This window comes from Petaurus breviceps, unplaced genomic scaffold (genome assembly GCF_028583685.1).
Source record: "Petaurus breviceps papuanus isolate PSGF00001 unplaced genomic scaffold, PetGlider_PUasm1.0 79, whole genome shotgun sequence".
NCBI classification, from domain to species: domain Eukaryota; kingdom Metazoa; phylum Chordata; class Mammalia; order Diprotodontia; family Petauridae; genus Petaurus; species Petaurus breviceps.
Genome location: NW_027186523.1, coordinates 16,896,597 through 16,918,792, shown reverse-complemented (window position 1 = coordinate 16,918,792; position 22,196 = coordinate 16,896,597). Strand labels below are relative to the sequence as shown.

At 40.0% G+C, this 22,196-nt stretch overlaps 1 protein-coding gene across 6 annotated transcripts in view; it reads left to right on the top strand.

Moving 5' to 3' along the window:
* Positions 1-22,196, top strand: part of FRMD4A (FERM domain containing 4A) — a 416,929-nt gene that overhangs the window by 346,123 nt on the left and 48,610 nt on the right. For all 6 annotated transcript variants that reach the window (XM_069106435.1, XM_069106434.1, XM_069106433.1 and 3 more), the window contains exons 13-14: positions 1,982-2,120; positions 9,414-9,555. In XM_069106435.1, coding sequence (XP_068962536.1) covers positions 1,982-2,120; positions 9,414-9,555 — 281 coding nt within the window. The remainder of the gene's footprint in view (positions 1-1,981; positions 2,121-9,413; positions 9,556-22,196) is intronic.

The following is a 22,196-nucleotide window of genomic DNA, read 5'->3' as shown; positions in this document are numbered from 1 at the left end:
CCATGCCTAACTCCTGATTCTCTGGCCCTCTAAATTTGTCAGATATTCAGGTTAGTAGAACTAGTGAGAGCAGAAGAAAACATGCTTTGGGAAGGGCCTGAAGTGGGGAAAGAATGTGGTTATTATACTCAGCTGCTAGTTCTTTCATTTTTCCCACTATCTTTCCGAGAAAAATACTGATCCTTCCACAAGGATCAGTTCATTTTGCAACTTTCACAGTCTTAAATTTCAAGTTTCTTCCCCCTTCACACTCCCCATCCCAATTCAACTTTGCTAGAGAAAAATAAGAGTTGAACTCATCCCAGTTCCAATAGCTATTATGGGAACCAGATCCTTGCTTGGCAGTTTCATTTTAAAATTTCTAAGTGTGTTGTTATATGTGGTTCCCTCCCTCCCCTCTTTTTCTGGCTGCATTTCAACTGACAACTGTTTGCTCATTCACAAGCTTTCATTTTAACCAAAGTAACAACATAAATCATATGCACCTGGAATTAGGAGTATTAATTGACACCAGATTTTAATTTTTCAATAAAAAAGTGAGTATTCAGGAACTGGGGCCAGTTCAACTGATTAAATCTATAACTGAAACAAACCAGAAAGAAAGAAGAAACCTTGAATTTTCCTCAAGGGAAGGGTTGACAAATCCTATTTATAATTAAAATTTCCTAAAAACCAATGTTAGTACTCTGTCCTTGTTACCCTGGGATCTTTCAATTTACTAATCTTAGGAAAACTATGTTCCTTTCTTTTTCCTAATAAAAGGTTTGATATACCTTAACTCCTATGCCAAAGTCCCTACTCTGTTTGCCCAGTAAGTTGATGACACACACACACACACACACACACACACTGTTTTTCAAAGCTACGATTCCATTTTCATAATGATCAGTCTACCATTACCATGTACCTCCTGACCCCCAGTAAAGTGGCCAGACAGCCTCTATTTGTTAAGAGACTTCCTTCCCTTCTGGGAAAACATTGACCTCTATTCTTATTTGTAGCTAATTATATGAAAAACCAGTGGTTTCCAGTTTCATTTTGGAAATCTGAGTGTCTTCTTTACTCCATGCTGAAATAATTGATATGTAATGAGAGGGAAGGGGGGGGGGGGATTCCACTCTCTCATTCATTAACCTCTCATTCATTACCCTTGTTGTCATTTCTCTTTTCTTCTTGCCTCAGTCGTATCATCTGTGAGATAAAGGCTTTAGTCTAATTCAGCAGTTCTTAAACTTTTTGGTCTCAGGAGCCCTTTGTACTCTTGAAAATTATGGAAGATGCTGAAGAGTTTTTGTTTCTATGGGTAATATCAATAACATAGTAATCTTATGAAAATCGTTTTGACCTGGAGGATCTCCTGAAAGAGGGGATATATCACCAGTGGATAGGGATGACCAGACATTGAGAACAACTGGCCTAGATGATCTCTCAGCTTCCTACCAGCTCTAACAATCTTTGCTAACATCTAACTGCTCTCCACCCCAACAAACACTTCAAATTGATAATCAACATTTGCAATGGTGGACTGAGCCTAAGGTGATGGAAAAGGCATGACTGAGTCAGGAGCTCTGGCCTACAAGGATTAGGAAATAATTTACCTGTATTTCACCAGAGACCTTGTTGCCAATTAATTCAAGGCTTTTCTTGAATAGAAGGCTTGTGTTCCCTCTATTAAGTAGGGCCTTTGTCAACAACACAGTATCAAGCACGGAAGGCCAGTGGCCTGCTCTGACCCATCTGTGACCCAGCAAGACAGTCTTGGCAGCAGCCTGAGCCCTAAGGAGTCAGGAATCCAAACAGGGACTTTTGCTGGCTTGTCTACGAAATATGTGTGTGTCTGTGTTTGTGTGTTCTGATAAGTCACATTTTGTAACCACCTACCATTGTACTTGGCACTATAAACTCTCCTCACTGATTTACTGACTGACCCTGAAAATAACCCCAGCATAACATGTTCCACCTTCTTGTTCTGCTTCCCCAGGGCCTCGGTGACTAGGAGGACGTTTGGTCACAGTGGCATTGCAGTGCATACGTGGTATGCATGTCCAGCATTAATCAAGTCCATATGGGCTATGGCCATTAGCCAACACCAGTTCTACCTGGACAGAAAGCAGAGTAAGGTAAAACTCTTCCCTGGGACGTGGAGGGAACAATTTCTGTTTACACTAAAGATTTCACAAAGGCAGGAGCCTTCTAATAGATGGACTATGGCTATACCTGGAGGTCACAGACTGGATGGGCCCCAGGGATCACATAACTCAGGGATTAAAAATTGAACTGGGGCCCATTTTACTCATTACTGGCATAAATGCATGCCAGTCATGGTATTCTCTGCCTCTTTGGGCTGTAGATAGATGGAATAAAACCAGAATTTGCCAAGAGACCAATTCCCTCCAAGGTGCCAGAGGGTTTTCCGGCCCACCCACAACTCATTTGTTCATCCTTCTTGAGGCAGTCTGCTAAGGCTCATTTGTGGTATTCTGACCCTCTTTCAAACCATTGGGGAACCCACCTCAGAAAAGGAAAACTCTTTAACTAGAATTTTATACATTGGCAAATTGTATTCTTCTTTCTAGAAAGGAGAGAAGTAGTAATCTTTCTCAGTTAATAGACAACACCTAACTGTTTAGGATAATTGCTTTGACCCCTCCAGGCTTTTATAACTGCCAGCTTCATTAAACACACACACTCACATATACACACATGAAAAAGAAAAAAAAAAGTAATGATAACCTTCTCCAAGACAGGACCTAGGACCTCAGAAATGTGTCAATAACCATCTTCCTTAGGCTCCCTGTGGTTCCCTCACACACACGGGCAGGTCTCATCAGCTGGTGGCTGGGTGGGTGAGTGACGTCTTTCTTGTTAACACACACAAACATATCAACACTCACCCTTCTTTCTTCTACCTCACCTCCTCATCCTCTCCCCCCATTCCCCCATCTACCACCATCAGGAGTCACTCCTACTCATTATCCCTCTGGAATAAAAGCATATCAAGATGGGCTCTGTCCCTTTCTCAGGATCTTACTGCCATGGGGGAGGGGGTGGAAATATTGAATGAGCAAAGCTTGGCAGCCCACCAATCTCTTGTGAAGTCTTCTCTCCTGCTGTGTTAGTTTCTGTGGTGGGTGTGGGAGGACAGCTCAAAGGTTCATTAGTCCAGTGAAACTCTGCTGGTCTTAGGGCTTTTCCCTTTTTCTTTACCTTCCCTTGTTTGGAGATTTGTTTTTCTTTTTCTTAGGAAGCATGGAAAGGAGAAAGGGAGAAGAAGATAAGGAGAGGAAAGCAAACTAATGCATAAAGTGTAGAATGGCTTTCAATTAGGAGCTATCCACCATGCAAACTGGCCATGCAATGACTGCCATGTTTTTTCTTTTGCTAGTTTTTGTATTCCCACCACCTTCTTGGCATTGGTTGTCTTGAATTGTGTCTGAGATAAAACTTCAAAGCCCTTACCTTTGGCATTTTATACAGTTAAGAACATACCAGCACTATAACCTTTATGATAATGATTTATAATGGCACAATTATTTTAGACTTTATTTGATACAACAAAATGAAACCATGACAAGGTGTCTCAACTAGTTATATATTGCACAGGTTGCATGAGTATAAGAGTTTGGCTAAAACTATAAGAGTTTACTATTAGAAAGAACAATTAGAGGCCAAAACCTTTCAATACTCATTTCATGATTTAATAGTTAAAAACCTGGGCTCAAATCCTGCTGTTGGCCCTTACTATGTGACCTTGGGCAAGTCTTTTAACAACCTTCTTGGGCTAATGTCTTCTCATCTGTGCGGTGAGGAAGTTGGACTAGATGGCCTCTAGATCCAAGCTCTAGATCCATGACCCTTTGTTACAGTGATATATGAAGACAGATGGATGGCTTGGTAATCTTCTAGAACACAGAGGTTAATCTTTCCTGATGTAAAGTTCCCTATATTAATACCATGAATTTAAAGGAGAAAAAAAATTGTATTTGGCTCCATAGATAGCAAACAATTAACAATAATAACAATTTACACGTAAATAAAACTTTAAGGTTTATACAATACTTTGCTGCCAACAGCTGTGTGGAGTTGGTAGTGCAGATGTTATTTTCATTATCCTCATTTTGTAATTGAAGAAAAACAACTTTGGCATAATGAAAAAAGACCTGAATAAAAGGCAGGATGATCTAAGTTCAAATCCTCTCTGTGAAACCTATCAGCTACCTTCCCCTGGGGTAGACACTCTACTCAGTGCCTCTAAAAGCTCTGTATATAGCGCAAGATTTTCCCATTGTTAAAAGAAATATCTTCACTTTGCTGTATCTTCCAGCCCTATACCACTGACATCTCAGTGGTGATCTGAACCCCTCCCACCCCACTCCCAATGAGAAAACTTAGTCTCAGAGAGGTCAAGCCTTTTGAGCAGGATCACACAGCAAATATTAGAAGTGGGATTTGAATTCAGATTGCAGCTTTCCCAGTCTAGCACACTACACCACAACTGCCAGCTGAATATACTTTCTAGTATACCTTACACACCATGTTATTGATGAATTGGTTGATTGATCATGTAAAGATTCTACCTCTTGTGTTTGTCCTGAAAGATGCATTTTTATGCAGAAGATGATGTAGTAACATCAATTATTATTACTATTATTATATAATGTTATAATTATAAATTATTTAAGTATTATATTAATGATACAATAACAGTTAAAAGACTAAACCAAATTTCAACATCAACAAGGAGGGCCTTAACATCCCCCTATTTCAGTAACCAGTCTTCAAGCTGTGGAGGGGAATGTGTATCCTCATTGGGCACAATCACTTCACCAAAGTAAGTCTTGGAGGATCACAAATGCCATGATGCCCTTCCATTCCCCCACCAGATATTATTCTTTGACTTATATTGTATTAGGGATAACGTACAACATTTGGATGACAGTTCTGAGCAAATGCCTTTTACTACCTTGTTGGGTTTCATTTTCTCCATCTAGAGAATAGGAGTCCAAATTCCTGTCCTCATCCAGTAATCAAAAGTTTAAATGAGATGAGTATTGTGGAATTACTCAGCAAATTGTTACCACAGTTATGTTACTTGATTGGATGAAAGCTCCCCAAGTTAAAACAGAGGTGACAGAGCTGATCAAATGCCCCCTTAGGGAAAGTATATCACAAAATCCCCATCTAAGGAATGAGTAATATGCAGATATGATGTAATGTATGTAAATAACATACACGCATATATATTTGTGTTTGTGTGTACATGTGTGTACACATACACTCTCACACGCCTAAAAATGGCTAAGATTCTTCCTGGCTAATAGATACACTTCCAGATGAATTCTGTCTAATTCAGGACCAAACACTTCTAAAATTCTTTAGAACAGTTGATGCTGGTTTATATATGTTGGGATCATGTCATATTCTACACCACCCATATTTCACAATACCCATTCATTTCTCCAAAGGCCTTGAGCAGGGCCTCCCATATAATATTCACCAACCCCAGAGACAAGTGTTGTCTAGTGATCTTAGCAAAAAGTACCCCAAAAGGTAGCCCATAATTTCATGTTTTTCCCCCTTTTTTTCTCCTTTTGTGGATTTTGTTTGCCCTGTTCATGTGTGTGCCACATCTCTGTTGTTTTCACTTTCCCTGCCCCCCACTTCTACACACATGCATGTGCACACTTGGACTTGTTCTTCATTATTTTCTCCCAGTTTTATAGTTAAGGACCATTCTGCCTGTGGGGAGGAAATGGTAGGCTGGCTAAGTATAAATGGATTAATGTCTGTGAAACCCTTTGAGAACAAGAGGCATTGTACTGTAGAAATGTTCATTGCAATTAGTAACTGACCCCATATTACCTCAGAGATCAGAACAAGATAGTGGTCAAACAAGATACTTTGAAAACCCCTTATATCCTTATGTCAAGGAAGGTCTTGCTATCTCCAGATGAAAATATTCTAAAATGCAAATTGTTTTAAAATCTGTAAGTGACCAAGAAAGTGCCACCTGCCTTGGTAGAAGGACTTTCCTCACCTGGGAATTCTCCATGCCAATGAAATCACAGTTCCCAACCTTATCTTTTAAAGAGCTAGCTTTTCCCAGAAACTTAATAACAGTCTTCCTTCAGATAACAAATAATTGAGGGATCCTTTCTTCTTTTCCAAGATAATACAGGCTTCTTCGTTTTGTCCAAGGCCAGGAGTCAAAAGAAATTGCCTGTGTGAGCTTGATACCTCAGACTAGAGGGCATTAAGCCAGACAGATCTCCTTACTGAGACTCAGAAGTCTGAAAATTCCTTTTGGGGCAATCAAATTATTTCCTTTGCCCCCCCTTGGCCCCCCCCTTCATTTCTACTAGTACTCCAACCCAGCCTAACTTGGTCATTGCCATATTACCATTCCAAACCAAATCAGGAAGTTTTTCTGAAGTCTTCTTTGTTGGATTCTTGCTGCCTCTTCTAGGTTCACTCATTTGGGACTGGATTTTCTAGGTATCCTAGGCCCAGAATGAAGGTATTTCACAGATAACCCCACCATCACCACCAGCGTGCACACAAACACATACACATACACACAACCATATGTGAATATGGCACAGGGGAGGCAATTGTCCATGGTTTTCTCTGAGGACACTGAAGCTTCAGGTTTAACCACACAAATGCAAAGTCACTCAGCAAATTAGTGGTAAATCTCTAGCTTCCATTTCTTGGTGTCCTTAGCTGCTAGACTTTTCCATCTCTCTCATGGATAACTAAATGCTAGGTATGGAAGTGCTTCTCTTTTCATTAGCACTAGCTCATATGAGGGTGTAGCTGCTGCCAAAAAGAGGAGAAGCAGGATTTCTCCAGACACAATCCGGGCTTGTTCAGAGATAGCGCTTGTCCAGATGGGTGCTGTTGACATTCCATGTCAAAATGAAATAGAAGCCCTTTCCTGTTTTCTGCTCCAGACCCAAATCCTGTGAGAGGCCTTTGGCAGCCATGATTATTTTATGGAACAAGGAAGCACTAACTTGAGAAAGCCAACCTAGTCCTGAGAACAAGGAAAATTGCTGAGGTCAGGAAGGAATCATGACTAGAGGAAAGATTCACAAGGTAGAAGGCTGAGGAGGAAGACAGTTCATTCCTAGGTAAACAAAACAAGCTATGAGCTTCAGCATTTCCTTTATCCTCTAGGTTTTTATCTTGTTAACACACGGAAAGTGCACCATGGTCATGGTCAACCCTTCTCCACCCACTCCCTGCATTCACCGGCTGTATCCCGAAATCTAGACATTTTTTTCTAAGTTCTGACAAACCCGGGATAGCGTGAGAGATGTCCAGGCAGTGCTTGCAGCAATTATGTGCTTATTTGGCCATCTAGAGAAGGGAACATTAAAATGAGTAAAAATGGGGACCGCCAGGATGAAACTAGAAAAAAGAAATCCATTTATGCTCCCTTCATAATATGTCCTTGACCCTTCCACCAGTGCTTGCCTGTGTTGAGGGAAGGCCATGGCACTCATCCAGGCCAGGCAGGGAATTACTGTTAATTATTAGTTATGTGTTAAGGTTCCTCAGAGCCGCCATTGTGACTTTGAGCTAGGACTACATGTGCATAAGGAAATGGACAAGACCTGTGATTTTATTCGTATGAGGAACTCCAGATCAGGAAACTCCAGAACAGATTTGCTTCACCAATTCTACCAAGGAAAGACAGCTCCTACTCTGAAACCCCTAGTATTAGAAAGCTGCCTAGAGCAATGAGAATTTAAGTGACTTTCCCAGGATCAAACAGTCAGTATACATCAGAGATAAGACTTGAACCCAGCTTTTCTTGGCTTCAAGGGCAGCTCTCTATCCCCTAACCCATATTGCCTCAAAGATATATGTAGATTATATTTAAATATTCAACATTCGTTAATGAGTTTAGTTAAGAAGAACAATTAGCAAATTTGTAAATTACAGTTACAATTATATTGCTAAAGGTAATTGTTTGAATATTGCCCATTGTCTTCATTGCTGTCCTCAGAATTTGGTCCCCAGCTATTAAATGAAAATTGTAAACTTCAGACATATTTGTGGGAATGAAAAACATTTTTATTTGCCAAACAAAAGCAGTAAATGAAACAGATATCTTAATTACCTAAATGTATAAACATAGCAAACTTTTATTGTTCTTTTCTACTGCAAACATTAGTCTATCTATAACTATATAACAATATAGTATAAACAAAATTATATATAATATACACTCTTAGTTACACATCTTCATTAGTTCCTTTGACATTGAAAGCTTCTTTAAAAGTTTGTATTCCTACTTTTTATTGGACTCTGAATGACCAGGAAAGCATTTGCTCCATAAGCATTCACATCTTACATACTATAATTCCATATCAATAACGCATATACACCTACTAACCATCTAACTGCCATTCTCCTAAAATTACTAAGAATCTTTTTGGTGCTGTGTGAATAACAAAGACATCTTGAAATCAGATTAACATTTAAATGCAGCTTAAAATGACTTTTACATCACGAAACCTTTAAATCAGTCAACAACTTAGTATTATCATATATCAAGCCCTGTGCTAAGCTCAGGGAATATATAAAAAAGCAACAAAAAAAAGAACTAGTCTCTGCCCTCAAGGAGTTTATAATCTAATGAAAGAGGCCACATGCACATCAATAGATACACAAGATACATAAGAGGTAGAAACAAGGGGGCTTTGAAAAGGAGAATATTAGCAGATGGGGAAAGCGGGGAGGAGCCCTTAGACAGGTCACCTACAGAAGCTGTCACTTCGGCTGATTCTTGATGGTGGTCAGAAGATCTAAGTGGGGCAGATATAGAGGGAGAACATTCCACTCATGAGGAACGGTGAGTACAAAGGTACAGAGACAGAAGACAAAATGACATGTTATAAGAACAATAAGTGGGCCAGCATGGCTGGACCACTAGTCTCATGGACACAAGCAATGTGAATGAAGCCTGAAAAGGTCAGGTCGTGAGAGTGCCACACAGTGGAGTTTATATTTGATTCTAGAGGTAATAGTAAGCCACTGGAATTTATTGAGGGGGCAGAGGGGCATGGTCAGACCTGCTCTTTAGGAAAACCACACACACTCATACAAGTTTAAAAAATTCATCTCTTTTCTCCTTGAAGTAGACATGTTTAAGCACAGAATTAAAATAATCACAGAATACTTGTAACTCATGTTCGATGATAGCTTGCTTATGTGTGCCCTTGCCAGAAGTTTCAGTAATATGTTAACGAATGGCTGGATCCAAACTTCCCAGACTTGGAATAGTCAAATACCATCGTCAACTTGCAGCATCACAAACAAGCAGGTTTCTGTTGTCCATAAGTGGTAAATGCTTCACCAGATCTAAGCTTCTCCATAATCACATTTCTTCCATCTGATTCTAGTCCAAAATTCATGCTGCGAGGAGCCTGAGCGAGATTGCTATTGACCTGACCGAGACAGGAACACTGAAGACTTCAAAGTTAGCCAACATGGGTAGCAAAGGGAAAATTATCAGCGGCAGCAGTGGGAGTCTCCTTTCATCAGGTAAGGGCTTTGGTTTATTCTATTAGAGTATGTAAATAATAACACAACTCCACACCATCTGGCTGGGAAACAGCAGTAGCTAACAGACTAGCCTGGCATATAGCAGTGTATTAAAAAAAAAAACACGCTTGCAAAGTTAGGAGTAAACTGAGATATCATGTCACAAATGTCAACAGGTGCTACCAAAAAAAAAAGAAATTAAGCTGCAGCTGCCAATCAAATGATAGTCCAGAATGAAAAGGATGATTTATAATGCAATTGTCTTTTCACCCACACCCTAGGATCAATCAGTCATACTTGTTGACTGATGGACTGATCCTCTGTTAGTAATAGCTCCTCTAAATAAAAAACAAAGTGGTGTGTGTGTGTGTATATATTTTTATGAATGGAGGAAATGCATTGTAATGGAACTAATAGAGAATACTTTAGCAATAGAATGTATTTCCTTGTCATTTTAAAGAAAAAGTATAGAACCATTTCCCCTAACTATCTAGGATTTGAAAGGCTTGTTTCCAGGAGGCTCCACAGCAGCATGTTGGACTGATATCTGAGGCTTGAGTTTCAGAGGCTCATCTTGGACCTTTGGCTAGTGATTTGTTTCAGTAGAAAGCCTGTTTGCAAAGTGGTCATAGGCAAACCTTGACAAATGAAATTGCTCAGTTAATAAAATCCTTGGCACTGTCAAATGACTCAAGCTCAGAAACTGATATGATTTTATCATTGGAAATGACATCTACTCCATTGCTGCACCCTAAGGACCATGGGACTTTCCCATCTGAATAGTGGCTGAAACTTTCTATATGTGTTGTCTCCCCCATTATAAAGTGGGACTATCTTCTCTGTTTTTATCCCCAACATTTAACACAGTGTTTTGGCCATAATAAGTGCTCAATAAATGCTTTTGTCATTCATTCAGCAGGCAGAAAAAAAAAAGCAAAGTCACTAAAACATCCCCCACTATAGTCTTCAATTTCCTGGAAAGCTTGTTAAGTAAGCCTTTTGGCTAAAGGTTGCCCAGAATGGAAGAGCTTTGAAAGCAGACAGATGCAAGGATGAGAGAGAGAAGCTCAGATTTCTCCTAACCCTAATGTGTGGCTTGCTGATGGCCCTGGAATAAGTCTTTGAAGCTTTTGATTTGTGCTTTTTTAATATGGCAGATGGGTAGCTAATCGTGAATCACCACTACTAGTAAATCACATAGCCATGCCAGAAAAGAAATATTTTCAAGATGAAAACAAAGGATTGAAGAAAATCTCATAGCAAATACCTTCTGGTTGTCATTGATGGGGGCCATACTTGTTTACTAATTACCAGTTGCATCTTTTTCTTACTATCTGGCTTTCAGGCTGAGATTTGCTGCGATGACTATGCCTTTGGGACAAGGGCTGGAAAATCATGCAAGGCACATTCCTATGAGGGCCATGTGCCACCCTTCCCACTGGAAAAATCCTAAAAGTGAAGGTTAAATAAGTGAAGGCCCCCAGACAAATGCTTAACTGCCCTTTGGAATAATCCAGCCCTGGTTCTGGAATGTCAGAACAAGGAAAATAGTCTGAAGCCTTACCCATCTTTTCTTGGCTGATGTGTATCTGAGGGAAAACTATCTCATCTCTTCTTAAGACTAGGTATCAGCAAACCTGTCTGTGTTGGCCCTAGTGACACATCTGAGAAGCATCCAGCTTCTTTGGGTGGCCATTTCAGAGCAGTCATTATAAATGGGCTATAATGGTTCCACAAAGTCATTTCAGTTAGGAGCTGACTTATAAAGTTTTCCCTTCCTAAAAGCACTTACCTATAGAAAAGAATACAGTATGGTTTATCAGAACAAACACTGGACTTGGGAAACCTAAGTTGGAGCGTTGGATCTACTACTTAACAGCTCTGTGGGCCCATCGTTACTCTCTCTGAATTTCAAAATAATAACATGAAAACTACTTACCTCATATTCTTACTGTGAGAAAAAAACACTTGCAGGGTCCTATACAACTGTATTATTAAATGAGAACAGAAGCATCCAATTGTCATAATTACCAGATTCCTGTTCTGAGTCCCAAAATTCATCTTTTGGTCAACCACAGACCTGTCCTTGCCTCATTTCCTTCTTCAGTATCATGGAACTAATGTTACTTGTTCCTAAATGTCTTGAGAGTGGTAGATGCCCTCTACTTCACATTGCAAAGCAAAAAGCACATTGCAAAAATTTGAGATCCTTACACCAAAGCCACAGAATTCCAGTGAGACCCCCATTTGTCTACCTCTAGTAGCCACCATGTGTGGAATCTCTGGCTAAGTAGCAGAGGGTGGGTCAAAAGCTAACAGCTGTGTTTGTCTTTTGGAAACAAAATATGATGGTCTATTGAACAGACAGTGCTGAAAGCTAGATCAAGTTAACATCCACATTCCTATCAGCACAGGGCCCTTCTCTGTATCTAGTCCCCTTTTAGCCAGCCCTGTTCATTTTCCAACTCTGGATGAGTGGGCATATCACCATGCTCATTTCACCATGCTTTTATGTCCAGTTCAAGCTCTCTAAGTCCTTTCTGAACATGGTCTTGTGGTAACAGATTCTTCATCTCTGCTCTAAAGCTAGACAAATGAAGAGATTTCATGTCTTGATGAAGATCACAGTGTAGATATTTGACAGAGCTGAGAATAACTTCCAAATGTCTAATATGTACAATATTGTAACCTGTCCCATCCCTGAAGTCTCCTGCATTGCCATATAGCCTTTCTTTAGAGTGTTAGAAATGTCTGTAACAATGATCACAGTGCTCTTTATGCCAGGAATGTAAACCCACAATCTCTAGAGGCTCAAATGGAGAACAGTTCACTGTCAGAAACAGCCTCTTTTTTTGTTTTGTTTTGTTTTTTAGAGGGGGGAAGGCAGGGCAATTAGGGTTAAGTGACTTGCCCAAGGTCACATTATTAGTAAGTGTTAAGTGTCTGAGGTTATATTTGAACTCAGGTCCTTCTGACTCCAGGGCTGGTGCTCTATTCACTGTGACACCTAGCCGCCCCAACAGCCTTTGTTTTCTAAAAATAAGAATATTGTTCCTTCTTAAGTAGAAAACAGTTCATTTATATTATAGCAATCACATTGACATTGTTCATAAACCTGAAAGAATTGAATAAATATTTGTTGAACAATAAAAATAACCACCAATATTTACAAAGCGCTTGAAGGTTTACAAAGCACTTTATATAAATTACCTTAGTTTATATAGATTGCCTCTTGAATTGAATGGAATGAAAAAATGTTTAAAAAAAGTTTTTTGGGGGGGCAGCTAGGTGGCGCAGTGAGTACAGTGCCGGCCCTGGAGTCAGGAGGACCTGAGTTCTGATCTGGCCTCAGACACTTAACATGCACACGCGCGCACACACACACACACACACACACACACAACCCTAGCCGTGTGACCTTGGGCAAGTTACTTAACCCCAATTGCCCTCCAAAAAGCAAAAAAAAAAAGTTCTTTTGGTTTTGCTCCTTTTGAGGTGAGAGGAGAGGATTGGGATTGCTCCACAGAACCTCCTTTGAAACTTACAGTCTGTAATGTAATGCCAAGCAAAGGCAACTTCCCAGGTTCAAAATACCAGCATAGGTGCTCTCTATTTTATTCAGTGACAAACCAAGAACAGAGAAGATCAAAACATGACATCATTCAAAATACAGCATTTACTAAGCGTGATTAAATAATCTCCAAGTACTACCCCACCCCAGGACCTTCCAATCATTCAATCAATTACAAAGTCCCTGTTCTAAATACTTCTCCACCCCTAGGCTATACCTTCATTTGATCCACCACAAAGCCCCTCTTCTCAAATGGAGATTAGTTTCCAAACTTAAGGTCAAAAGTTCCCCACCCCTGGATCACAATTGAATCTACCCCAGAGTTACATCAAGTTTAAACACAGCACTTAATACCCAAATGGAGGTCTTTTCTTCATCTTGACACGAGGCAAGTTCTCAGCAATCTTAGTTCCTGGGGAGACAAGGCTTAGCAAGGCCATAAGATACATTGCCAGTCCCTTCATGAATTTATCCTCTGTCTGTAGAACAGTCCTAGAACCCCTGAACACATTAGCAAAGCCCTCTCCCAGGATTTCTGTAAACATACAACAAGAAAATCCTTCTTCAGGGCTTCTGAACCAACAGAAAGGCTCCCAGACCCCTGCAACAACAGCACTGTCCTTCACCAGTGGACAGTATTCATTCTGTCTGCAGGACAGTCTCCAGACCCCTGCAACAACAGCACTGTCCCTCACCAGTGGACAGTATTCACTCTCTGTCTGCAGGACAGTCTCAGGGCTTCTTAGCGAACAGCCAGGTTCCAGGACTTCTTCAACAAAAGGACTGTCTTTCACCAGTGGACAAATCTGGCAAAACAACATCAAAACAGACAGACAAAGTACCAGCAAAACAGCCATGTCTCCTCAGTCCTTGGCAGCTCAGGGGGCAGGTCTCAAAAGTCCAGGGCAATTCAAAGCGGCCACCAGCAATTCTCTTAGTCTCTCTCTCTCCACGAGGTGCTGCTTCCAAAAAGATCTTCCGCCTCTCTCTAGTGTCTCTCCAAATCTACATCACCAGCTCCTCCCAGTTCAGGACTTTCTTTTCACATCAACAAGCCCATCCCACAGGTGGGATTAACAAACTCTGGGTTTTAACATAATCAATTTGAAAACCAAGCCAATACAGGGGAATCTTTAATTGCCATTACTATCACACAGTCTCAGAGAATTTGTTTGGAGTCTCATTGCCAAGTCATTTTTCAGTCCTGTCAGATTCTTCATGGGTTGGTTTTGTTTTGTTGTTGTTTTTTTTGTCAGAAATATCAGAGTGGTTTACCATTTCCTTCTCCACCTCATTTTATAGAGGAGGAAACTGAAGCCAACAGGGTTAGGTGACTTGGCCAGGGTCACGCAGCTACTAAGTGTCTAAGGCTAGATTTGAACTCAGGAAGATGAGTCTTCCTGACTTCAGGCCCAGTGCTCTATCCACTGCACCACCTAGCTACCCTCAGTGCCTGGGGGCATTTTAATTAACTTGCCTACGGTTACACAACCAGTTCTGTACTTGAACACATATCCTTCTGAATTTTAAGGCAAGCCTTCTAGCCTCCCTACATTGTGCTCTCTCTTTGCTCTCTGCACACTTTGCATTTAATTTTTTTTTTAAATTCAGAAACATGAAAGAGGCTTAGAAATATATAATGGCTTAACTTTTGCTGCCTTTAGTTCTGTCCCAGCCATTCTCCTTCTCCCTACAACTCTCCTGTACTCAATGAGCAAGAATGTTTTTTAAGGGTTAAGGGAAGGAAGGACTGAGGAGTGAATCATGCACCACACTAGTATCAGAGGTAACTGGACCAGATAGCATGTCAAGCCTTTCCCACTAATGCATGTCAGAGCCTGAAAAGAGGTTTCAGATACACTGATAATAGGCAGCTTAGAAGTTCCTGAGGTTAGATCAGTGGGAAGCTGGAGGATTAGCCACCAAACAGGAAACTTATCATCAGACACCAAACAATGAAAGCTTCTTTAAATAATAATAGCAATAATAATAATGAGAAATAGCTTTAGACTCCGTAGATCTTGTCAGCAGTCAGATGGGTGCTGCTGATTGTGCCTCTTTTTTTCAGTAGCTGTCAGTGACCTCGATCTTTCCTGATACTGGAGAGGACAGGATTCTATGTATGAAGTTAATGACAGTTCCACTTCTTATGGACCCTTTCTCATCTCCCTTCCCCTTCAGTGGGATACATGTCCTTTGTCTTAAGCAATCCTGCAGCTCAATTCCTTTCTCTCCATCCTCTTGCTCCCTTTTCTTGGCATTGTTAATCCCATAGCCTTCAATCCAACTGTTGATTAACACATGCTATCCTACTTCTCATAAACCCAAATTCAGCTTACTATATGATCCTCATCCATAAAGGGAGGAGGGTAAGTTAGAACATATCTCTGGTTCCTTCTATCTCTAATGATCTAAGACTTTGTCTTTTCTTTCTCATCTACTGGTATATGCTAAAAACAAAGATATCCTACTGGGAAAAATTAAATGGAGTGGGAAAAGGCTAAATCATTTGAAGGACGGTGCTCCTCTGAACTCTTCCAAGGCTACAGTGATAGAACCAGATACCTAATGAGAGATCTACTGCACAGCCTTGTAGGTCTCATCTAGTAAGATCACCATATAAATGTTATAACTACCTAGTGAAAGAATTATGGCCAGTGTTCAAAGATCATAGATTTGGAGCAAGTTATTTAAACTTTCTGGGCTTCAGTTATTCATCTATAAAAATCAAGCCTTCATTTTATAGATGAGTAACTGAAGCCCAGAAAGTTTAGATAACCTGCTCAATGACAGTCACCCAGGTAGCAAATAGAGGAACTGGGATTCAAACTCATGTCCTCTTATTCCTATCTAATGTTCCTTCCTATGTACTTCTGCTCTGCCACTCTGTAGGGGTAAAGGAACCTCACTTCCCACCCCTAGAGATTTACTCCATGTGTGTGAAACAAGATCCTTCCAGATTTGCTGCACCGAAGGTTTAAGGCCTCTTGGGTAGTCTATAAACCCAGTCTGGTCAGGAATGTCCTTGATCATCAAAATGGACATTCTGCAGAGAACACACCAGACCAGACTGGCCTCCAAAGAATCTTCTGGTCTCTCACCATGGGCATTACTGGTTTTCAAAAGAGAGAATAAGGCAGGACCTCTTAGTTTCCTTTGTTATAGAATTCCCCCAAGAATGTGCCAATACAGACCCAAATGCTGCAGTTCCACATCACCAAATCTCACATCATGTTCTTAGTGTGCAGTTCCTATGGGAACTCACTGAGTAGTCAATAAGTACCATGAACTGAAGAAGGCAAGAGGACAGAAATCACTTTCCCACATTTTCCTCCTACTATTAGCCTGTTTTCACCAAATGTTTATCATTCTATATTCCTCATTTTTGCTTCAAGGAACTGAGTTTCACAGACATAGATGAAGTTTAGGTATGCAGCCCTGAATACTGACTAGTAACTGAGTCTTAAATGATTAATGTATATTCAGAGTAAATAAAATATGATTATTCCTTTTGTGAAAATCTGAAATATTTTCTCTTCTGGTAATTTTCACTTAAAATGGTAGAGAGGGAGAATGAGAATAGATTTGAATTATAACATATATCCTCAGGTCCTGAATATAAAACTCTACTTTTCCCTTTACAGTTGAATACATAGTGTCTTATAAGTAGATTGTATCCCCTTGGGAGGGGGAGGTATCTTAGGGTTTATTCTGAACATTGTTTAGGGAATTTGCCATAACTGAGGACTCTGGTTGGGTGGGAGTGGAGGCAGAAAGAGTATGTGTGGTTTTTTTTTTCTTTTCTTTTAAGCTATTTAAAGAAAACTCCATAAAATGACCAAGAAAATGCCAGTGTTCCTGGAGGGATTCTGTGGGTTTCAATACTAACATGTAAGCAAGTAGAATTATATCTATTTTTTACTTGCTATCATAATATCTATTTTTAAAGAATTAGAACAGTGTGACTGATGGTGGTGTCTTGAATGAAAATGTAAGAGCATAAACCCTTCATTTTCTACATTCCCCCTTACTCCAGAGGCAATTTTTGCTTGGGGATATGGTTGTGGGACAGGCCTTAAGAGGTTTGGGGGTTTTTTCTTCCCAGTTCTGCCTCTAATTTGCTTTGGAACCTTAGATAAGTCAATGAACCTCTGTCGGCTGCTCTCTATAAAATGCCACAGTCATTTCAGGGAGAGAGAATGAGAGAGAGAGAGAACTATAGAAGGAACAAATGAGAAAGGGAAATGTATAGAAATAGAATATGTAGTTGTAAGATTGTGATTGAATCACCTCCATCATGAGCAGCCAGGAACATCAGTTGCTGAAGAATATGTACCTTTGGCCTTGACATCTTGGAGAAAGTATGTCCTGCAAAGCTGAACCTAGCTTTGGCTGGATTCACTCTAGATTCATCATTCTGCTGTTTGCACATTCTTATTCTCTTAACATTAATACTTCTTCCTATTGTTAGAAAGTTTATTAATAACTATTATAACAATGAGGCTGCCTCAGAGTCCTGCTCTGAAACCATAGATGTGACCCTAGGGTCTCAAAAACTATTTGCACAAAGCATAAACCCCAACAGTTTCTAGAAAAATGTGTTCAGTGCCTACTTTCCCATCTTAACATATATCTTCATTCACATTTGAATGATATACATACATATCAAATCCTTCATGAAAATATGATAAGGAAACAGGGAACATTTCACAAACTAATTTCTCTAGGAGCCCACATCATTACAGTTATACAACTGATGGAAAGATGCATAGAATACAAGATTCCACTTTATTTTTTTTGTAATTTAAATCTCAATCAAGAGAATAATACACTTTTAAAAGTTCTCCCCCAAGAAGCAGCCTCTCATCAAGGTTCCTTGATAAAGGTAAACACAGATGACTTTGTTCAATGTCAAGCAAGACATTACACAAAGAGACGTAATTGCCGAAGGTGCTTCTAACTCATGGAGGACGTTTTATACTAGACCCGATCGAAGAGGGATCCCCTTTAGAGTACCAAGTCCCCTATCTAGTACTATTTCCTCAGTTGCATCAATCACATGAAGCATCCAGAACACCATCGGGCTTCATCATTGATGTCCATGATTATTCAGGAGATCAGTCTAACTACGCATGCTGAAAAAAACAAACCTAAAGCTATGAAAAATGCCTATTATCCTGACCACTGCAGTAGTTCTCAGCCTTCTCGTTGGTAAAAATGGATGCAGCAATGTAGCATACTCTAGGTTCTCTCTCCAACTCACACTCCGATTCCCAGTTCCCTGGGAACAAGGACAGCTTGCCTGAGATTCAACTCATTCTATATGTCTATACAATTAAAAGGGGAACTCACAAGCTCCAACTGATATACTTACTTTCAGTAGTGAGCAAAAGGACACAATTAGCTCAAAATGGAGGCATTTATGAAGTGACATCAGTCAGTTAACAAGCATTTATTAAACACCTAGTAAGTCCTGAGCACTGTGCTAAGTGCTGAGGATACAAAGAGAGGAGAAAGAGAGTCCCTGCTTTGTTAGCTCACAGTCTGATGCAAACAATAGCCCCAGAACACGTCCTTCATAAACCAGGGTCACAGTTCCCCACAAGTATACACAGGATCAAGGGGAAGAGGACACACATGCACACTTAGAACACAGGAGTTGAAAGGCATACACTTGGAGAATATATGTGAATGCCTTCTGGTTCTGAACATCCCCAATGTCTTTTGCCTCCTATGGTGGCCCACTACAGTTCTTTCTGGGCACAGTCTGTACCACACATGCCGTTTAACTGTACTGTCTGCAGCTCAGCTCCTAAAGACCAGGCTGGATCTCTTCTCTACTTACATAATTCACTCCTAAGAACTATCTCCTGCTTTTTATCGTGTCTTCTCTAGTGTCTCCTGAATGAAAAGTTCCACTTCAAGATGCTATTATGGCTTACATGGGTGGGGAAATGGAGGAAGAGAGAGAAATTCCTTTCCCAGGAAAGGAACTATTTCCTCTCAAGAGCTTGGTTCTTCTTATCTCTGCTGCCAGAGTCACACCTCAGACCAGTCTCTGGTTGTAACTACCTTCTAGAGACAGTGTCTAGCTTTTAAAGACATGGCTGATCTTTTGCCAATTAATGGTTAGCTTCTCTCTAATTCCATCAATTTTTATCAGAGAGTTTCTTGAAACCTCACCAAGAGGTAAGAGTATTAGCCTTCTATACATTTCTTTTAAGATTGTAACAACTTATTCTCTGTAACCTGTCCCTTAGTTCCTATGATTTAATCAACTTGACTAAAGGGGAAAATCAATTGACTGGGGATGTCTTGATCAAAACCCTTTACCAGCCTTCCCTGCCACATACACACACACACACACACACACACACACACACACACTACAATAACTACCTGTACTATTTTGCAAGTTTCTTATGAGGATCAAATGAAATAATACATGTAGTATATTTTGTAAACTCATGTAAATGCCCAGAATTCCTGTTAATCCTCTTGAGGAGCATTTATATTTTAAAAGAGAACCTTATCAAGACAGTGATAGATACAAAGGAATGACAATCATTCAGCATTCACTTATTGAGCATTGACATTGTGCTAGGCATTGGAATGCAAAAAGAAAAGCAAAACTCTGTCCAAGTACCATTTTTGAAAGGAACCTCAGAAGTTCTTTTTGGAGGAGAGAAGGAGAAAAGTACACACCGAAAATAAATATAAAATATATACAAATGAGATACAAAATATTTCCTAGGGAAAAGCGTTACCTAGTGGAGGAATCATGAGCTTCCTTTCAAAAATGGTACTTGGACGGAGTTTTGTGGTGGGGGAAACAACCACCTGCTAGGTATGCTGTAAGGTAGAGATGAGGGAAAAGTGTATTCCAGGCATGGAGGAGAGTCTGTAGAGTCATAAAATCATAATGATGGGAGCTGAAACATCATGTATAAAGAACAGCCGTTAAGCCTGTTCTACTAGAATGTAAAGATCGTGAAGGTGATGATATGAACACTATGGAAAAGTAAGCTAGAGTCAGATTTTGAAGGTCTTTCAAAGCCCAATAGAAAAATTCTCATTTTATCCTTGAGACAAAAGGGAGGAGACACTGGAGCTTCTCATGCAAGGGAGTGACATGGTCAGGTCTATGTCTTAAGAAGATTATTTTGGTAGATATGTGGAAAGGGGAGATAGTGATTGCAAGGAACCCAGTAAGGAAGCTGTTATGGTTCAGGTGAGAGGTGATGGGAGCCTGAACTAGGGTGGTATTCATGTAAGTGGAGGGAAGGTAAAGGGTGAAAAATAAATTGTGCAGGTAGAATTGAGTGCATTTGGCACCTGATTAGATATGAGGGATACATAAGAGAACTTAAGTTAAGTCTAAGGTTCCAAACCTTGTGACTGGAAAGTGATTGGAAAGATGTTGACATCCTTAAGAAAAATGGACAAGTTAGGAAGAAGGACAAGTCAGAGCTGGGGTGGGGTGGGGATAATGAATTCTCTTTTGGATATGTTGAGTTTGAGTTGAATACAGGTCTTCCAGTTAGTGGCAGTTGATAATATGGGTTTAGATCAGAGACAGAGAAAGGAGAGACAAAGAGACAGACCGACTAGGAGACAAACAGATGCAGAAAGAGAGGGAGTTGGGGGGACTGGGGGAGAGACAGAGAGACAGATGGGGGTTGCATTTATAGGCCTAAGAGTCATCTAAGTAGGGATGATAATTGAACCCATGGAAATTAACCAGGACACCAAGAGAGGGAGAGTAGAGAAAGAAGAGAAGTGGTCTAGGACAGATCCCTGAGGCACACCTTTGCAAAAGGAATGAGATGTGACTGATGATCCAGTAAAGGGTCTGAGAAACAATGGTCATAAAAGTAGAAGAATTAGATGAGATTAGTGTCATGAAAACTCAGGGAGAAGAGAATCTGGGAGGAGGAGGTATATTATAACAAAAAGCTTGAAAGGTGTGGTGGTGGCCTTCTTTGCCAGGTCAAAGAATTTAAACTTTATTCACTAGGCCATAGATAGGGAAGATAGAATCATATCCATGCATTCAGAAGATAAGTGTGATAGGAGGTTGAAATATGAGTTGGAGAGGTGAGACAGTGGAAACAAAAAGATCCATTAGACTATTTCTACTGTCCAGCCTCTAGTGAAGATACTACTGAGCCTCAGATTGTCCAGAAGAAAAAACAAACCTTATGTTACTCAGCCTGTACATTAGCAAAAGGTATGTTTGTTTTTCATTTTTTGCTTTTTTTGCTTTTTTGGAGGGGGCAAGGCAGGGCAATTGGGGTTAAGTGACTTGCCCAAGGTCACATAGTTAGTAAGTATTAAATAGTAAGTCTTAAGTGTCTAAGGTCAGATTTGAACTCAGGTCCTCCTGATTCCAGGGTCAGTGCTCTATTCACTGTGCCACCTAGCCACTCCTGTTAGTTTTTCTAAGACTTTCCTTTTTTGCTATACATTTATATAAATTTTCACACTAAAGAAATTTAGGAACCTGATGGAGAATTTTCTAGGCGTGATTTAGAATTTGAATAGCCTAACATAGACTAATGTTCTTGTTAAAGGCCCCATTTAATTCTTAGATAAGGTGCCTTGATAATGACCTTCAGAAAAGTCATGTTTAGGCTCTCTGTAAGTTATCTTTGATCAGCTCATCTTGCCTTGGAGTTCACCTTCATGAAAGGAATAAATAATTATGAATTTTGGATGGGAAATTAGTGTCTACTTCTTTTTCTCTGTAAAACAAATTCAGTCTTTTCAAAATGTTTTGACTGTGAAGTATATGCCAAAACTTTCCCCATGCCATTGATCTACTATAAGTCTATTTTTCTAATGCTTATTTACCAAAGGCCTAAGCAGACAGATTGCCATTTCCTTCCTTTCCTTTCAGGCAACAGATTTCTTTCTTCTTCTTGAGTTTGTTTGGCTTTTCCCCATTGCATTCATAGAGAGAAGCGTTCCTCTTCTGTGTTGGAACCTCTGATCCAATCAGCACCGTTTCATCAAATAGATGAGCAGAAATTCCTGATGATTAACAGTCTTCTCCTCCAGGATGCATGCT